Source organism: Pinus tabuliformis, chromosome 1_1 (assembly GCF_031772625.1).
Source record: "Pinus tabuliformis cultivar Carrire ecotype Pingquan chromosome 1_1, CPIR1, whole genome shotgun sequence".
Classification (NCBI taxonomy): Eukaryota; Viridiplantae; Streptophyta; class Pinopsida; order Pinales; family Pinaceae; genus Pinus; species Pinus tabuliformis.
In genome coordinates, this window is record NC_142297.1 from 94,548,042 (window position 1) to 94,567,660 (window position 19,619).

Sequence of the window (19,619 nt, forward strand, 5' to 3'; positions counted from 1 at the left end):
CATCTTTCTCGAGATCCATTAGATCATTCAATTCTGGACACTTGACATTAGAGCTACTTAAACTAACTAAATCTTTCATATTGGAGACCAAACTATTGACTAGAGATCTCAATTCGTCAACTTGAAGATAAAGGAGTTTGATGTTTTTCCTCATGTTTATCCAATTTTCCTCTAACTTACAGCCAGAGGTTAAAGGTGTGGAGGTAAAGGCAATTTGTTCATTATGTTGTATCTTGAACTTCATGAGATCAACCTTGGGATTCCACAAAGAACCACATCATTGCAAACCCACAATGAGAACCTGACAAAACAAATAAAACACTCTCTCCACTAACTAATTTTTGAAACAAATTCCAATTATAAACTAAAAACTTTAAGAATCCTTTCGAAGATCAAACCTAGAAACATATCCATCCCTCCAACTACAACATTATATACCCATTAAAATCTCCCATTATCAATATACCCATTAAAATCTCCCATTATCAATGACAAATTAGACTCTATTCTGCCCTAGAGATACTAAAGTGCTCCCAACTCACATCAAAATAGTGTTTCATAACTCCCCATTGTCGCCTATCATTCAATAAAAAAATTTGAATGTATCACTTACGAACCTATTTTTATTCCAATACTAACCTACTATGGAAAAAATTACCATCTATATAATATTTAAACAAAATACTAATATACTCCACCCAAAAATAAATAAATAATATCATCCCATATGAAAATTCAGATTTAGTAAACATTCACCAATGTTGTACTAACTTCAAAACACACTAATGTTGGATTAGGGTAATAATTACAATAAAACCCCATTCAACAAACGCACCTTCCTCTTTTCGCAGGCGCGATTGCGCATAGCATTAGGGTTTAGGGTTTTGTCTGCAAGGATGGGGAATTTATAATGCGTTCAACGACTCAAAACCACGTGGTCTTCGCAACGCTCGGCCTTTAGAATTAGCCATTGGATGAAAAAAACTCTAGGTTACGCAGCTAGCAAGCTTCTGTGCAGGTACGTTATCTCCATGATAAGCTAATAATCAGAGTCTGTCCCTGCATTAGTTTCGATCATCATTTTTTTTTTGGGTCCAAGGTGTTGAGGCGGGGGGATGGGGTTCAGCTTGTGGTTTCCCTTGCAGTGAATCGGATACAATCTGTTTATTTTACTTTTATCCCTATTATTCACCCTCTCCTCCCCTCCCCTTGGCCGCCAAGCTGAAGTTTTGTCTATTTGAGATGCATTTGTGACCATGCCTTAGCAAATGCTGCCTTTCGCTTAATAGATTATACTTACCATCTATCGAAATTTTGAGCTTCAGCTCAACCAGCTTAGTTGCATGAGATTTTCGCACGTTCCTTTCAGTGTTAAGTATCATTGTTTGGGTTTAGGGTTTAGTGTTTACAGTCATCTTCTTGGGGTTATTAAACGAACACATCTAGGCTGAAACTCCTTAGTTCTGGTTTTTCTTTCTTCTACCGTCGGCTATGTTATCGACTGCTTGTGTTTCAGGGTCATTTGCTTTCTTGTGTGCATTGGGCTAATTTGCGACGGCCAGCTTCAGTAGGGAACTGGGAACTGTTGGTTCTAAAACTACCATTTTTTATTTGTTCAAGTAATTTAATAAAAATGCTTACTTTAACTATTAAAATAATCTTCTGTGTTTCCTTAATTCTTAGCGTTCTAGTCCTTACTTTGCATGATTGTTCTATCGATCTCAGTCATTTTTGTATTGCGTTTAGTGACTCTTGTGTTTTTGTCTTGGTTTAGATTAGTGAAGTCACAAACTAAGTGCTACACAGCAGGTCCGTGAACAAGTACCTGAGAACCTTGTTGTGAGGAGGTTTTTCACCAAAAAACTGGGTGCAATTCAGAGGGATTGTAAAGATGTTGGTCCTATTCGAAACCCCTGCGGGGTTTGCACTATTCAAAGTACTGGATGAAGGAAAGCTCGATAAAGTGGAGGTAATCCTCATTTGAATGTTTTATTTTTGAGTTCATGAAAATTTACAATGTTCTGAAACACGTAATCGATCTAATGAAATAAAAAACGAGTGTTGCAGAGTTGTTTTATATTCTTACATGTCTTTGATTTAGTTAAATGAGGGCATTTTCGTTAAAATTGATCTTTCCAACTTCTGAGGCCTTTCCAGGCTCTCTTATCGTTGCTATTTTCCGGGTTACAATCTAATACTAATGTGCTCTATTGATCCAGGACTTGTGGAAGGAATTTCAGACATCAGAAACTGCCAGGAAGGTTAGTTTTCTTTACCATTAAATTTTTCTTTTAAATTTTCAAATGTTTATTCTTGCTACCATTTGTGATCTTAAAAATATATGTAATATTGTACTAATTCGATAAAAAATTAACATGATGCTTACGGGAGCTTCTAATTAAACTATGATATTTATAACATGGCTCTTTGCTTCCTTCTGGAAGCCTTCCAGTATCCTAAGGCTTTTTCAAGAAATTTAATTAGCATGTCTCATCTTTCTCTCATAGTCAGCTGGACAGATTAGTCGAAACTTGAAAGGCAGAACAATCATTGTTTGGCAGGTTGTCTCTGTTCAAACTGTTCAAGCAGGGAAAGGAGTTCAAAATTGGGTCAAGAGGTGAACAATAAAATAGCAAGATTTGTGTAAAACACTAGTGGTTGGAATTGGTTGGAAATATGTTGAAGGTCAATTACCTGCTAACAGATGTAACTGATCTCTTTTGTCGTTTCTTCGAGTTATTCATATTGTTGCTTTTGACAGTTGGCTGCTAACTAGATCTTGCCCTTTTTACCCGTTGGACCTTTTTAACAATGTGCAGCATGCTTGTTGGTCATTGCCATTTTTCTTCTTTCACCTTTTATTGCTCTTAATATTATTAAAGAAACAAATAACTTGGACTTTCAGAGTTGGGGTGTAATTTATAAACAGAATGCAATTATCGACTTGCTTTTCATGTGTAATTTGTAGAACTAGAACCACAAGTTTGAGGCTCCATCTAGTCAGCTTTGCCTGAACTGCTGTTGTCAAGTCACATTGGAAGGTGTTTTTAATCTCTTTATTGTTTCATGTTAACAGGAAGTGGGCACAAATGTAAAATATATTTTTAAGAACTATACATTTTATCATCAAAATGTACTGCACAATATGGTTGTCTGGAGCATTTAGATCTATTGTTTTTTTAGTTGTTTTTATTTTTTAGTTTGCTTGCCATAATAACTGGTTGCAAACACACTAAGTCGTCAGTGGCAAGAAAATGAATATTTGGGTTACAACTTAAAAATATGCTGAAGCTTCCAAAGAGTGCCTTTAGTTTCTACATCCGTAACATTTGATATACAGGCCCAAACTTATTGGGACTAGAGCTGTTGGAATGAACAGATCCGAAGATCATATATTGCAAAATTTCAAATGGGTTTGAGTATATTTGAATTTTGGAGGAGGTAAAGTCTACAAGTTTGGCATCTGAATCGGTTCTAAATGTGAAAAATGGATGTTTGTCTTCAGAAGATCCAAATTTGATGCGACCAAATCCGTTGGGAAGAAAAGAGTATGGGATTTCACATGGAAATACCTCACAGGTTTTGGTATAAATTTGATGTAACCTTGCTTTTGGACAATAATTGTTAAAAAATTCTTGTATTTAATTGTGCATAACTGCTGCTCTGAAGATATAAGTTATGTGAGGCCAACATTGTTGGCAAGGGGATGATCTTAATCTTCTATGGGTAAAGTTGCAAGTTTTGATGCAAACTTCAGTTAATTACAATTTTTTTTTGGGAATACATGATTTTCTTGAGGAGAATATATCTGAGCAACAAAAAGAGAGGGGCTTTGTAGGTGACTCTTACAAAACCGCCTCAACATAACAAATATTTAACAACGCATAATGCTACTAGGGAATCATCCACCATTAGGGAATTAATCCACCATTAGGGAATTATAGCAAGCCTGATTTGGCCATTAATGTTTAATTCATCTATCTTCAATTTACACCCCTTGTTAGCATTCTTGTTTGCTTCTCTGTTGAAGTCTCTTAGGGACATGGAAGTAAGCTTTGGATGGAATATATTCTGCAATTTTCTTGATTCTTTTCATGATGATTTCCATATATTTTTCCTTTGGGATCAAGAGAGAATTCCCATAATTGTAAGTTTGTCCACTTGATGTTCTTTGGCTAACAAGAGTACCATGAGTCAATGTTGGGGCATCTTAAGATGGCTCATGGTATTTTAGACTTCATTTCAGAGTACTATTGGAGTGAAGCAAAGGTGTTCCCTCTCTTCGACTCTCATTGGGATTTATATTGATGAGATTAAGTCTTTCCTCCATGAGCACATACAAGAGGGTGATGGTTGCCCATTGCACCATGTTTTGATCTCCTTAATCCTCTTTGCTAATGATTTGGTCTTCTTGGCCTCTACTTTTGAGGGATTACAGGGATAGATTGATGCATTCACGAATTTATGTGATCTTTGACAACTTAAGGTCAATCTGGTTAAAACCAAGGTTTTGATCTTCAATGCCTTGAAGAATGTTGTTGTAGACCTTCACTTCTACTGTCGTGGGGCAAAGATTGAGATCACCACATCTTAGACCTACTTGGGGGTACAGTTCACAATGCACATGGCCTAGATTTGGTATGCGGCAAGCACTCCAAACTCCAGTAAAGGCTACAAATTCCTAGTGCTCATCGAGTGACAATGCTTCCAAGTATAGTTTCAAGACATCTCGTCCAAGCTCCACCTCGTGGAGACCATTATCAGACCCATAGTTCTCTATGGTTTTGAGATTTGGTTACCTAGTTTACTACAATCAGATTGGGCTACCATGGATGTTGGAAATATTGAGAGGGGAGGTGAATCAATATTTCTTACCAAGCACTTTTTAATCCTTTTCAGAGCATTAGTTATTCTTTAGTTATTATTAATGTTCTTCAATAATTATAAACAATAATCAACAATAGATAACACCGTACAACAATGCAGGAAGATAAAACAATACATACAAAGATTTTAAGGTGGAAAACCCCCTTCGAGTCAAAAACCACAGAAGCTTCTCTAGTAATTGTCTTCTTCTCTCTTTAAAAGAAATATTAATTACATCAAGATTTCAGCTACAATTGAGGGATGCGTCAACCCCCTAATTCATAGGCCACAACTTGTAGGACGCTACTAAACCCTAATATCTTGTTGCAACCAGAAGGACGTCCCAACGCCTTGTAGATCAAGCCACAACTTGATGAATGCGCCAACACTTTGTTTACCGATTACTGTCGGAAAGGATGCTTCGCTGCCATGTTAGTTTATCAACTGCAACTGAATGGACACCAAAATGTCCTGTGCAAGCCACAACTTGCCCTTGAAGTGTTCTCTAGCCAGAACCTGAAGGGGACTCCAATCACCCAGAAGAGTCGGTAGATTGCATTTCACAATTTTCAAACTGAATCCCCCTTTGCTCTAAATCGATATGAGAAGATAGTAGATAAGAGAATGATGCTATGCTCAATATAAATATCCTGTCAAGTCCTGTAGCTGCATTGTTGATTGCACTTTACAATCCTGCTCAAATTACACCACCCTACTCAATTTGATCACTGCAATGCAATGCTATCCAACTAATCACTATCTAAGATATACCAAACAAATCAACTTGTAACGGTCACGGTACCCCACTGCTCATGTAAGGATAAGCACCATATGCCCATGATGCAATCAACATATCACACTTGCACTTCACTGTTCCAAACCGCTCATAATGCTGTAGACATTTGGAACTGCTATCAAATGATGGCACAAACCAAGGTGCCTCAGGTCATCTCTATGACTTGTAACCAATGATCTCAAGCTCGACCCAAGGAGGAATACCAACACATGTGTAATCATTGTTGCAAAGATAGTCAATACCCTGGAGCCATTTATATAACTTCACAAACTGCAGTCACGTATATGACTGTTGAATAATGTTGCCACAAACCAACTGTAGTATTGTTACATAGATGCCATCATGCCAATGGATACAACATGTGTTGTTGCTGATATCGAAAGTACATCAATGCACTACACATTATAATCTAAGTGTCAATTCTTCATCAAGGCATGCCCATGTAATAGGTTATATGACTTTGTATGACAAGACATTATGTCAATGATCATTCAAGACACCGTTATCCTTAGAAGTACTGTAATAAGGCCAACTATCATTTCACTTGTCTTCAACCCGGTCTATTAATCTTATAACAAGTTATACATAGTAGTCCTAGGCATACTACATAGTCATGATAGGTTAAGTCAAAGTTAGGACATCACATTAATATCTAAGTGTTAACTCACTATGTGTCATTATATCAAGTCAATAGGACATATTACTATCACTGTATTGCTGCTGCAATCTTAAGAGATTCTTGGTACTAATGTTGATACTAACTTGAGGTCAATATGTCAATGCCCAAAACACTTGTAAGTCTAAAAGCCAAAGGTCTGTCTTACTGCATGGTCTATATGTAATGTGAATGTCAATGGAGGCTCAGTACATGTACTGCTACATAATGAATGTATCGATGTCAAGATCAATATAACGTGTCAATATGTTAGTGTATCACACTCAGTAAAATGTGATATCTCAGTTAAGTATCATCAAATGTCAAGGTCATATCATCGTAGGGTAGATAGGTTCAATGTATGTGTGCACTGTTGTCCACAAATTTGATTTACAAAATAAAATTCAAAGTTAATGATTGGGTTATTGCCTTTGGTTCTTCAACTTATACACAATGAGATTGCAGGGATCACTAAATTCAAGTCACTGTTGTATGTTACAATGAATATGTAATTATCCTAATCACTGTTAGGTCATTCCACTGTTGGTTGCTATCACTGTCAAGTTGATTCATTTACATTTTATTGAAACACATTAGTTCATTGTTTAATATTACACTAGGAATGTCACCAAGTGTCAGATATCACTTCACATCAAGTGAAGGAGTTATGTGTTACTGTCTCATCTAAAGTCATGGTCTTCAAGTGTTCACACTATCCTTCTCACAGTCATATTATTAGGTTGTATAACTTTAGCCTTTGGGCCAAGCCCAACCACAAACAAAAAGAGAATGTAGAGGAGAACATATGCACAAAAGTAATGATAAACTTCAAATGAATTTCGCTTGCCTTAGAACTCTTGAACTACAAGACGAGTTACCAGATTTTATTGCCAAACAAAAAGGACAGAGCCGTGACTAACCCCTAGAGGGTCAAGAACATAAGAATGACGACCTAACAAGCTGCCCAAAAGCCATGAATGTCGCTGTCCTGAATTGGAGTAGCCGAGCCCTAAAGGATTTCATTGTTTTGAAGAATGTGCCACAAATCAAATAGCACTGTTGTAGGTTGACCTAACCAGACCTAAGTAATTCATTGTCCTAGCAAGGTCCTAAACCAACCATCAATAGGATAAAACGATGCTCTAATCTAGGTCTCCATCAAGGCTTTAGTAAATAACTGAATAGTGGAAGAAGGGCCAAACAAATGTATCAAGACAAGACCAAACCAAGTCTAAACTTCTGCCCTAGACAAGCCCTAATAGAGAGGGTCGAAAAACATAAAGGAACAGATCATAAAGCCCTAACAAGTCTTAATCAAATTCGTTGTTTGAAGGAAGATCAAGTAAAATTTTATACCAAGAAGGATAGACACTTTACCTTAGAAGACCGAGCCTTTTCTTAAAAAGAATTCGTTGATCCTGCCTCAGAAAGTTTGCCTCAGGGTGGTCGAGAAAATTTAGAGAGATGTTCACAAGATCATTCGTTGTAGTACATGGATATGAGAGGAGGTAAGTACTCCTTTTTATAGGCTTAGGAGAGGTTGTATAATGTGAGCGTTGGAGAGTTAGGAAGGACTCCATGAAATAGACATTGAAGACTTAAAGAATTTTAAATTAAGTAATTTATGCCTTGTGTACAAAGTAAGGAAGGCCGTGAGCCTTATGTGGTCTTTTCTTCTTTTATTTTTATTTTTATTATATAGCCTTAAGAGAGTTGAGGAAAGGGCTTCATAGGTGATCGTTAAAGGATAAAACAAAGGCTCCAAAAAGGCCTTCACTAATTTAAAACAATTTAATAATGAATGTCTTGTTTCCTAAGACAAGAGGGCCGTTGGCCTTAAATGAATAAATTAGGCTCTAGATTTGGAAAAAGGTTTTCTAAGTGAACGTTGAATTATTTATAATATTTATCCTATCATCCTTATGATAAATAATTAATAACTTTAACCAATGGTTAATTTCATGGGGTTCTCTGACCTTAAATGTGAATATCTTGCAAACCAGGAGGCCTCTCAGGGTGTACCACATATCAACAGAAGCATATTTCGAGGAGAATCTAATGACATGGATCTTCGACCCAAACTCTATGATTTGACCTACCAAAAACCCTCGACAAAGTCAGGGCACATCCTCTGTCCAGGTAACCCAAACCCTATGAATAGGGTTGTCAACCATCCAACAATATAGCTGCCATCTTGATGTAATTCGACAATTACCAAGAATCATTCATTAACCATTTGACATCAATGACTAGTGTTTTTGGTCAAAGTCAAACATAGTCAACTCCATGGGTTGATGTCAATGACAACACCATCCAATAATGGAGAGAGTTTAGACCTTGCTTCTCAGACATATTATCCACTGCAAACGCATAGTTCCGCAGTCCATTATTTAGGCAAAGTTGGAGGTCCACCCATATCCCCTTGAGGTTCTTTTTCACTTTGGTCTCTTTCATCCATCAAGTCAGGTCTTACAGAGACCAGTGTTGCGGGGGAGCCCCCCCCCCCCCCCCCCCCCCCCCCTCGCTCCCGCTCCTGATCCGCGCTCCGGGCGGGAGCGGGTCGGGAGCACGCTCCCGAAAAGGGAGCGATTTTGGGAGCGCGCTCCCTAAAAAAAAATTCGCTCTCTGCCTTTTCGGGAGCGTTTTGCCTTTTTTGCATTTTTTTTTTGTAGTAATGTTCGAAATGCAATTTTTTTTGAAAGAAACAAATAGTTTTTGAGTGGGGCAACTTAATGATCAAGTCTAGGCCCTAGTATTGATATGCTATTCATGGTAATGTTAAATTCTTAAAGTAAAAGTGACATTTTCTTTAATTTTCATTTTCATCCTTTTACTTAAATTTTTAACATTACCATGAAATGACTCAGGATGTTTGAGAGTGGTTTCGTCCTCATTGGATTTCATATGGAGAAAGTGGAATTTTAGATTTCATTCAAAATCCAGCAGACTTATCAGTTTTTCATGATTTCAGGATTGGGGGATTGCAATGTTTCCATTGAATTTTGTCATGTATTAGGGTATGGAACTCATATTTAATCAAGAGTACCAATCCCTCTATGTACCTCGATGTTAGTGACATTGGTTGTCGAACTCCGCTATCATGACCCTTCTAAAAATGTACGCATCACTCAAACAAAATCTTGACTTGACATGCTATGCTTTTTCTATCTTATGTTAATGCTTAGAGGGTGATATTAATGACAAAGATCCCTATACAGATACAAAGGTAATGACAAAGATACCTTTGGATATTAATGCTTGGAGGGTGATATTAATGACAAAGATCCTGATTTTGCAACAAGACTAAAAAATTAGACATTTCTCGTGGTGGCAAGAGGCCCAAGCATAAGAAATAGATAATAGATTTACTTCTCTTTTCTAGTTTCTAGTAGCTTTTATAACTATTGACTCTTTCATATTTATTATGATATTTTTTTAAACAATATATGACAATTTAAGTTTGAAGTTGGCAATTATAACTCATTAGTAATGAATTATGAATATGATGCTTCATGAAAGTTGAAAGTTGTTTCATTTCATTTCATTTTATAACATTTCATTTCATGTTAGATATTATTTGTTGTAATGGTTACACTTAGCTTACAAGTACAACTTTGGTGATCAATGATGATAAATGTTATATATTGAATTTTGAAAGCTTGAAACTTTAAGATTGATGAATCATGAGACTCAATATGTTGTATGTTACTATGTTACTAACTTGCGGACGTGGTTGATGAAGATTATAACTTCTAGATGATTGTTGTTATATGGTTCAATCTATGCTTTTTTATGTTTTTTATATCTAATTCATCATTCTACATGTTTTTGTTGACATATATGTATCAAAAATTAAAAAATATAAAAAATATATATATTTTTAAAAAATCGCTCCGGGATTCGCTCCCAAACCGGGAGCTTCTGAAAATGGTCGCTCCCGCTTCCGCTCCTGCTCCCCGCTTCCGCTCCCGCTCCCAAGTAACATTGACAGAGACTTTGCTATTGGGATAGAGATACCCCTATCTTGCCCTTTGCTCTAGAACGGTCATTGCTTCAGATACTCAGTTAGATTGTTCTGTGGATGGTTCGCAAAGGTATCTCGGCTCCTTCAGTCGATGACCACCCCCCCAAATGCCTTCCTACATATATTTTCTCCATTGACAGACCAACACATCTCTTATCGATTCAATAGAAACTAAATCAAGCCATCAAATATATCTATAGATTATACACTTAGGTCATGTGGACATCCCCCTTGGTGAGCCTTGGTTCAAAGATGTCCTTCTAGCTAGATCATTTTTTGGAGCTGTAGGATGACCTCATTGTCTGCCCCCCTTATACTTACAGGAACTAGATTCACTCACTTAAGATCCCACTGTGGTAGTGTCAATTTATGTCCCATCAACTTTTGGTGGAGAGGAATCACCAGGTACCATGATCTGATAGGGTCTACTAGTTGTGCCACCTATAAGAACCAAAGGCCGAGATGCACCTTTTTTTCGTTGCCCTGTATACTATGAGATTAGAGGATGATATCATTGCCTATATATAGTGTCTGGAGGATCCCTCTCTACTTTCTTCTGGGGTCCTAACTAGAGATGCGCCCTATATACTATGAGATCAGAGGATGATATCATTGCCTATATATAGTGTCTGGAGGATCCCTCTCTACTTTCTTCTCGGGTCCTAACTAGAGATGCTTAGCACTCTTCATGAGGGAGATTTTGACACATCGTAGATTCTACATATCTCACCTCATTCGGGGACTCAAGCGATCACATCATACTTTTAGGTCGATTTCGTTGGTCCAAGCCATAAGCAACGAGCTGGGTTCCAAGGTATTTCAGATAGTAGAGTAGTGATACCTTGGGTCTTTCCTAAGCCCACCACTTGCTTTGCGAGGACAAAGACCGTTATGGAGGTCCCGAACAATAATTAGTTCACTCACACCTAGAGCGTCTGAGGGTATTGTACTAAATGGTTCTCGAACAGGACACCCCCCACCCCCTCAATGGGTTCCTCCTTAGCCCTAGCGGAGCAATCAGAGACTTATCTAGAGCTTCTTTCCTTTGACTTGGATGTTAGAAGTATCCCTTGCTCCTATATCCACCCCCAAGGATCATGCAGCCAGACTTGTTAGATCTAGGGGACTTCAATAGTGAGTTGGCACTATTGTTGCCCTGCTCGCTGTCGACTATCGCACTTAGGCATTCTTGACATCATCAACCTCCAGCCTTGGACTTCTTCACATAGCCTTCTACATGATCTGGTTGTATACATGTTTATGAGGCTGTCCTATTACTGTATCTTTTTTTTGCTTCATTTTACACCTAGATTTAGCTTTAGCATTTTCTAGGAGTTGTGTTTGCACTTGTATTGGTTGTATCCTTTAGTCCCATTGACCTATTTATGGTCATTTGTTGGACATCAATAAAATTATCTTATCTTATTTACTTGATTATTTGTCATATGACCAAGACCCCATGAGCACCTGAACATTTAGTCCTCCTTGCGGCTATACAGTACCCCTCCCCCTCCTGCCACCCCTTTGAGTTAATTGCAGTTAGTCAAAGTTGGTCTTTGATATTTCAGACTACAATCTCATGATTTGTGAAGAACATTGTGTTCAAGATAAAAGAAATTCGGATTAATAACTTGGAACAAAGTGGTTTCTTTTGAAGAACATATGAAAATACCAAAAATCTAGGATATGAAGATGGAGCAGATGAATGAGAATGATGGTGTAACCTAAATTTTGCCATAAAATGGAATATCATCAGGGAAAAATTTCAAGTATCTTCAAAGAGATGGTCAAAGAAACAAAAGTTGAGGAATATCTTAGGAAAGAAGAGAATGAAGAAAAAGAAGAAATCCTGTCGTAGAGCATACAAGAAAAGAGTGAAACAAATAAGGGCTAAACTTAAATAAGTTGTAGTTAGAGATAAAATTGAGAAAGAACTTGTAGATAAAGATGATATTATAGTCCGGTGGTGCAGCTTGAGTGGTTAAGTGCTTTGAGCTTCATGCAGGAGATCTCATGGTTGATTCCATGGACTGGTGGCCTCTGTTTTGTGACTCACTATTATCAGCACCACCAGGTCATTGCTATCTGTGAGTTCAGGGAAGTGCCCTGAAGTTTTGCTGCGAGCTTTGCTTGGAGGAAAAAAAGATGATATTATCTATTTGATCCACCTTAATTAAATATTTGTAAGAAGCTGGGAGTGTATGAAAAGAAAGGAAAGGGTATCATGATGAAGCAGCTTTGGAAGTCACCAAAAAAGAGACGACCAAGAGAATTGGAGAAATGATTTATAGGAAAGTTGGGGAAGCTTACATTCACATAAAGTTAACTCTCGCAAGGAAAAACAAAGATTGAAGAAGGTAAAAAGAAAATAAAGGCAAGCTTGATAAGATTTAATCCAAATAGAAGACTGGAAAAAAGATTGTGGAAGATAATCTTGTTGAAAAGGGAATCTATGAAACACTAGTATGTAAGGAAACAGAAACAGTAAGCCATTCAAAGGAAGATCAAAGTTTGAAGATAAGTTAAAAGATGGAAGACGAGATAAAGTTCAAAGTCATATTGACATTTTCTTTATCAGGAGCATTCGAGTGCCTGAACCATGAACATACATGGAGTCACAACGACAAGTATGTGCCAGACCTGAGCACTAACCGCCTATGAAGAGGTGGGCATTTCCATGCAGTTTTATAGGAGCGTGTAACTATCTGGCCTGAGTTAATGGTTGTGATGGCTTCCACTAATCAATACCCTCTCATGGGAGTCTGCTGGCCTGCGAGTGGCAGAGATGTCAATTTTTTGAGGATTCAAACCCTGGTGGGGGAAATAGCTTCTTCCCTCTTTCACTGCCCAGCTCATCTCTTGTGACAGTCAACACAAATATTGATTATGTATAATGTGGGTAGATAATCAAGCATGGGAATTGTTGAGGAGAATCTAGAAAACCTATAATTTGATCTCCTGTAATGCTTCAAGGCTGAAAGCCATAAGGAATGAGGATTTGTTGTGCTTCTAGTAGAACACAGGGCATGTATATATCTTAGGGGTTATTTTAGCGATACAACTGAATATTAGTCAGTTATTAACGTCATTCATGTGGTTGACCAGTTGTTTAACTCCTACATTTCTATCATATGACTGTTATAATGTTGTGTATAGGTGGACTGGCCATGGTCTAGGATCTGGGTCTTGTACTGCAAATGAAGGATTTTCTCCCAAAATTGATCATCGTTGGAGCGTTATCTCTCATATCTTGTTGCAGAAGGTATTCCCCCTTGCTATTGGATAGCACAATAACCCAATGTTTCTTGTATTTTGTTAGGAGTGTGCAGCTCATCACTTGAAGCCAGTTTGCTTCCCCAAGCGCTTGCTTTTTTTTTCCCATAGGAAAATCTGGGCAGATCAACCCCGAAGAGGATCTTTTAAAGCCTGTGGGCCAGACTAGCAGGGCCTAACCCCAAGGTCATCGAGGAGAATTGACCCTGTGACCTCCCAATCAGCGAGATACTTAACAATGGGGACTCGACCAGTTGAGCTAACCCTTGGGGCTTCCCCAAGCTCTTACTTATATCACATGGTAATCATGTTATTATACATTTTCTAAATCTATTGGTTTTTATGTTGAATAATGCATATTTTTTGTTATTTGAATTTGCTTTGTATTCTGCTGCACTCTCTATTCTCGTTCTATTTGGGGTATTAGACTTACAGGACTCATGGTTCGCTTGCCTACAGTGTACATTTGCAGACTTGATAATCTCCCTTATTTTTTCTACTCTTACATTGTATTGAATCATTGATAGATATTGTCATTTAGTTTTGCTTCTACTGTTGCTATTATTTAGCTTCGTTTTAGCCATTTGCCTTTATCACACCCCCCCGGAACCAAAATGACTTAGAAGAGCTATGGGGCACTCTCTATTCTTGTTCTATTGGGGTATTAGACTTACATGCATGACTCCTGGTTCGCTTGCCTACAGTGTACATTTGCAGACTTGATAGTCTCCCTCTATTTTTTCTAATCTTACATTGCCTCTATTTTTTCTAATCTTACATTGTATTGATGGATATTGTCATTTAAGTTTTCTTCTACTGTTGCTATTATTTAGATTCTTTGTAGCCATTAGCCTTTCTCACCCCCCCCCGCGGAACCTAAGTGACTTATAAGAGCTACGGGCAGGTGGCCACGATATTAAATCGGCAACACTGGTTAAATGTCACACTGGTAACATGAATAGGTGTGAGCTAAGGCAAAATTTGTACAGAATAAGCTTTTTATGGCCAGACTCAGCAAAGCAATACACATAAATTATTTATGTTGAGTGTCAGCAAAACAATGTACCTAAACTACTTACGTCCAGGATCAGCAAAACAACATACATAAACTATTTATGCCTAGATTCAGCAAATCAATACAGACACTTTTTCCGCTGAATGTTCCCATGGAAGTTAAAATAATTATATATCTCGAGGAATGTTTTGTGATAAACTGAAATTCAATTAAGTAGCTTTTGGCCATCATGCAAATTTATGTTTAGATCCTTGAAATTTCCATTTTGTGCAGGTTGTCAAGCTGAAAGCTTTTAGCAAATTTGAAAATACAGCGGAAGCTTTGAGTGCCGCTACATTAATTGTTGATAGCAAACCCAGCAAGGGGTTACGCAAGTTTCTCCGTGACCAGTGCGAGGGGGAAACATTAGCAGTAGCTGATTCAAAGCTCGGGAATGCAATAAAGGAGAAATTGGTATAATGCATTTTGTTCTAAATCAAATTTTTATCACAATTGTGCAATAAATTATATAATGCTGGTTGTCATATCCCTGGATGATAATTGTTTTCTATGTTGTTGCAGAAAATTGAATGTGTACACAACAATGCTGTTATGGAGTTAATGCGAGGTCTGCGAACTCAGTTGAGTGAACTGATAACTGGTCTTGGAGTTCAAGATTTAGCTCCTATGAGCTTGGGTCTCTCCCACAGCCTTTCAAGATTTAAGCTAAAATTTAGTCCTGATAAGGTAACTGTTCTGTTCTACTCCGAGTTGACCCAGATATATTTCAACTTTCAACTTTCATGTGCTTTCTATATGCCTGCTGAAATACATATACCTAGTTTTAACTTCCTTTGATATGTACAAGTTATGACCAGCTCTGTTAGTTATGTTTTAATATTTAATAAGTTTGATTTCATATATAGATATTCTCATTGGAATTTACAACAAATTGAATTATTTACTACAGTAGTTTTGTACTTGATATTTTTGTTCTTAAACCCTTAGTATTTTTCCATACATCCTTCTTTTGATGAAGTTCTTGCACTCAAATGATGTTGTAACATGAGGTGCTTGTTGATCTGCACATACTAACTGCCATTTCAAATTATTATATCCTACCTTCCAGGTGGATACAATGATCATTCAGGCAATTGGTTTACTTGATGATCTCGACAAAGAGCTTAATACGTATGCGATGAGGGTACGAGAGTGGTATGGATGGCATTTTCCAGAACTGTCAAAAATTGTCCAGGATAATATACAGTATGCTAAAGTAGTAAAGCTTATGGGTAGTCGCACAAATGCTGCTGATCTAGATTTCTCAGAGGTACCTTTTTAATAATTAATGGTATTTGAGTTTATTTATAGAAACATGTTAAGCGTATAATATTACTATTGCATCAATATTTTTTTTACTGGGATTATCTTCATTTTTCTGATATTCTTTTCAGATACTTCCAGAGGAAGTTGAATCAGAGTTAAAAGAGGCAGCAGTGATATCCATGGGGACTGAAGTCAGTGACCATGACATGCTAAACATTAAAGCTCTTTGTACCCAAGTTATATCTCTATCAGAGTATAGAGCACAGCTATTCGATTATTTACGGAGCCGAATGAATGCTATTGCTCCTAATCTGACTGTTCTAGTGGGGGAACTTGTTGGTGCTCGCCTTATTGCTCATGCAGGGAGCTTGTTGAATCTTGCAAAACAACCTGCAAGTACAGTTCAAATCCTGGGGGCTGAAAAGGTACTGTCCTTAGTTATCTCTTGTGAGATAAAGATGGTTATAAGGCATTACCTCACCAAAAGCTTTGCCAATCCAGAATATGGCTTTGGGGTGCAAGTCCCCAGGTTGATGTGCTAGCATCTTCCGCCATTCTGGTACTAACATTGCAGGCGGTTTTGGTGTCATGCCTTCTGGTCTGTCTTTGGCTTGTGGTAGTTATCTATAGCTATGACGTTGCAAGCATTATTACTATGGTGGCGTATCCCCATTAATATTTCCATTCTTTTGTTTAAAAGTAGATTTGTTTTTACTATTCTCAGTTTCTTTTTGTGCAGAAAATTTAAATGATGTTTCTTTGCAGATACAGGCAATTTTATTTTCTTACATCTATTGTGATTGTATTTTCTGTTGTGGCCTATGTGTTTTACGATGACTGAGTTTGTTTGTGCACAGGCTTTATTCAGAGCTTTGAAAACCAAACATGAGACACCAAAATATGGGCTTATATTCCATGCTTCATTAATAGGACAAGCTGCACCAAAATTGAAAGGAAAAATTTCAAGATCTCTAGCAGCAAAGTCTGCCCTTTCAATTCGTATTGATGCTTTAGGAGAAAGTCAGGATGCTTCTGTGGGAATTGAAAGTCGAGCAAAGGTAGGTTGTTTACCTGAAGACCTGAAACATTTCTGCAACAACTATTTGTTGCTCCAGGACATTTGCAATACGTTTTACATTACAGTACATCCTTGAAGTGCTTTCTCAACATATTCATGTAGTTATTCTAGCACACGCTATGGAACTGAAAATGATTCTCTTTGAATCTTGATTAGATTGAGGCCAGATTAAGGCAGCTGGAAGGGAGAGTCTTGGGACGACTTGGTGGATCTGCAAAGGGCAAGCCAAAGATAGAGTCTTATGATAAAGACAGAAAGAAGGATGCACATGGCCTTTTGACAACTGCAAGGGTATGTAATATCATTCTGAAGGGTTATTTGAACTTTCAAAGCTGGTTACCGGTTGGAATGTACCTAATACATATTTAATTTCATAAATAATTATGTAGGTTTGTGTCCATTATGATAGTTGTGTTTCTTTTGCCGTACACCACATATTATCATATTTTGTATCTTTCACGTTTATTATTTATTTTTTCTGTCCTTCAGACTATATGGGCTTGTCCCTTGTCTTACTAATGCATATGACATGCCGTGATTACTGCAAGGCACATCACACCTTTTACATTAGCGTTTTAGATTAGATTTGGCATTTGTTTGTAGTGAACAATATTTCCCCTTTGTTGTAATTTGAAAATGATGTCCTTTTATGTGGCATGAACTTGGTGCAAATCCACGTCCATTTGTTTGGACAACTGAATTTATTTATTTTAGTGTTGAGGACTATCAATTAAAACAGATTCTATGAAAGTCAACTGTTATCTTCAAATACTAAAACAATTACTCACAACAATTGATGCCATTAATGCAGGCATATAATCCAATGGCAGATTCAACTATTGGTCAGGGAAAGACACCGGAGAAGAAAATAAAGCCAGCGGCAGCAGATGCAAGCCTTGAACAACATGCTGAAGAACAGAAGACTACTAAGAAAAGAAAGCATGAGGATACGGAACAAGCTGAAGCTGTACACACAGAAGTAACAGCAGGAGAGCCTGAAAAGAAAAAGAAAAAGAAAGAGAAAAAGAAAGAGAAAAGGGAAGAGATACAGGAAGACAAGGGCCAAGAGGAAGAGGAGGCAATAGGAGAACCTGAGAAGAAGAAGAAAAAGAAGAAAAGGCAAGAGAGAACTGAAGATGAGGGTCAAGGGGAAGAAACAAAGCCAGCATTCCAGAAACAGGAAACAGTAGGAGAATCTGATAAGAAGAAGAAGAAAAAGAAGAGGGAAGAGAGAGAGGAAGAACAGGGTGAAGAGGAAGAACCGAGCCACGTGTCTCAGAAACAAGAGGCAAGAGAATCTGGGAAGAAGAAGAAAAAGAAAAAGGGTGATCACAAAGGTGATGAGGCGCAGGAGGAAGACACAGCAATGTTAACTGAAGAAACACCAAAGAAGAAGAAGAAGAAAGACAAGAGCAAGACATCCACTTAATGGATCACAAAATTACCTCAGTAGTTTTTGAGGTTGCCACCAGTAAGTCATTGTATCCTGTTTAAGTCATCAGTTGAGAAAATATGGCCAGTAATATTGCTGTAGGTGGAACTTGTAAACAAGTTCGGGTGGCAAGGTGTGTCTGCTACCTATTTCTATTTTGTGAGCAGCACGTCCGTGGCAAGCTGTGTCTGCTGCCTATTTCTATTTTATGAGCAGCAGGTCCAGCAATTTCCATACTGTTGGAGTTTTGTGAGAAATAGATATCCTTCTGAACTACTGAGACAATTGCATCAGGAAAGGAGCAATTGAATATTGTATTTTTCATCCTTTTGAGCATATTCAATTTTGACAAATAGGTTTTGAACCTTGTGTGTTTAATAATTAATCTATGCATAATTGGGAGCATGAAAAAATATTTTCATGTATATTAACTAGAGTTTTCAGTTGCTGACATCAAATCTTGAACCAAATGTTACAAGTGTTCCCTGAAATGATTTAGATTTTTTGTGCTTCTTTCTCAGTTATAGAATGAATTCAGGTATGAAAATTTGAATGCATCAAGCAAGCATCAGGGCCATAACAGAAGCTCTAATAACAAAAATACTAGTGTAGGGACCAATATGGTTTGTACCTAGTGGATCATATCTAAACTCATAGCAGCCATTGCATGAAAAATACAGTCTTGCTATAGAGCTAAATAGGAGTTGTAGAGTTTTACTAATTATCATTCTTGGAAGTTGCTGCAGTTTTATGATTTTTGTCTTTTATGTTGGGAAAAAAGAAGCATATATCTATCAATGGAGTTGACTTACAATCACTATCATCCCAACTGTATATGTAGGTTAGAGGGGGAAGATGAGTAATTCAGCCGATTCTCTTAGTAAATTCTGGCTCCCTGACTAAGTCACCTGACACGGGGATTCGGGACAATGTTTTAAGACTCCGACTCCGACTTCGACTCGGCCGAGGATCGACTCCGACTCCGACTCCGAAACGGTAATGACTCGGCCGGCTCGATTTCAGTGACTCGGTCGTTGTAAAAAATACATTAAATATTTATTTTTTTATAAAAAACATAATTTTAAAGATTTTAAACATAATTTTAGAGATTTTCGTTCATGTTTCCAAACACACCTACAACTGGAGTCCTCGCTGGCTGTGAGACTGAGGATGGT

General features: G+C 37.5%; 1 protein-coding gene across 4 annotated transcripts; it reads left to right on the plus strand.

Annotated features, from left to right (window-relative positions):
* The first annotated feature begins 829 nt into the window (after positions 1-829).
* Positions 830-18,808, plus strand: LOC149211807 (putative nucleolar protein 5-1). 4 transcript variants are annotated; one of them, XM_089391585.1, is made up of 11 exons: positions 830-1,018; positions 1,517-1,619; positions 1,775-1,969; positions 2,220-2,261; positions 14,903-15,082; positions 15,191-15,355; positions 15,738-15,938; positions 16,063-16,359; positions 16,792-16,992; positions 17,169-17,303; positions 17,824-18,808. In XM_089391585.1, the coding sequence occupies exons 3-11, from the start codon at positions 1,892-1,894 to the stop codon at positions 18,439-18,441; spliced, it is 1,917 nt and encodes a 638-aa protein (XP_089247711.1). In that variant the 5' UTR covers positions 830-1,018; positions 1,517-1,619; positions 1,775-1,891; the 3' UTR covers positions 18,442-18,808. The 4 variants fall into 4 exon arrangements, with proteins under 4 accessions (XP_089247711.1, XP_089247712.1, XP_089247713.1 ...); XM_089391586.1 differs by having other exon boundaries at positions 1,517-1,584; XM_089391587.1 differs by having other exon boundaries at positions 1,517-1,567.
* The last annotated feature ends 811 nt before the right edge of the window (positions 18,809-19,619 follow it).

Excerpts from the sequence above, each read along its gene's own strand:
- LOC149211807 (XM_089391585.1), top strand. The coding sequence starts at position 1,892 with ATGTTGGTCCTATTCGAAACCCCTGCGGGGTTTGCACTATTCAAAGTA. Across the intron at positions 1,970-2,219 it reads GAAAGCTCGATAAAGTGGAG|GACTTGTGGAAGGAATTTCA; the intron begins GTAATCCTCATT and ends CTATTGATCCAG. Across the intron at positions 16,360-16,791 it reads AAATCCTGGGGGCTGAAAAG|GCTTTATTCAGAGCTTTGAA; the intron begins GTACTGTCCTTA and ends GTTTGTGCACAG.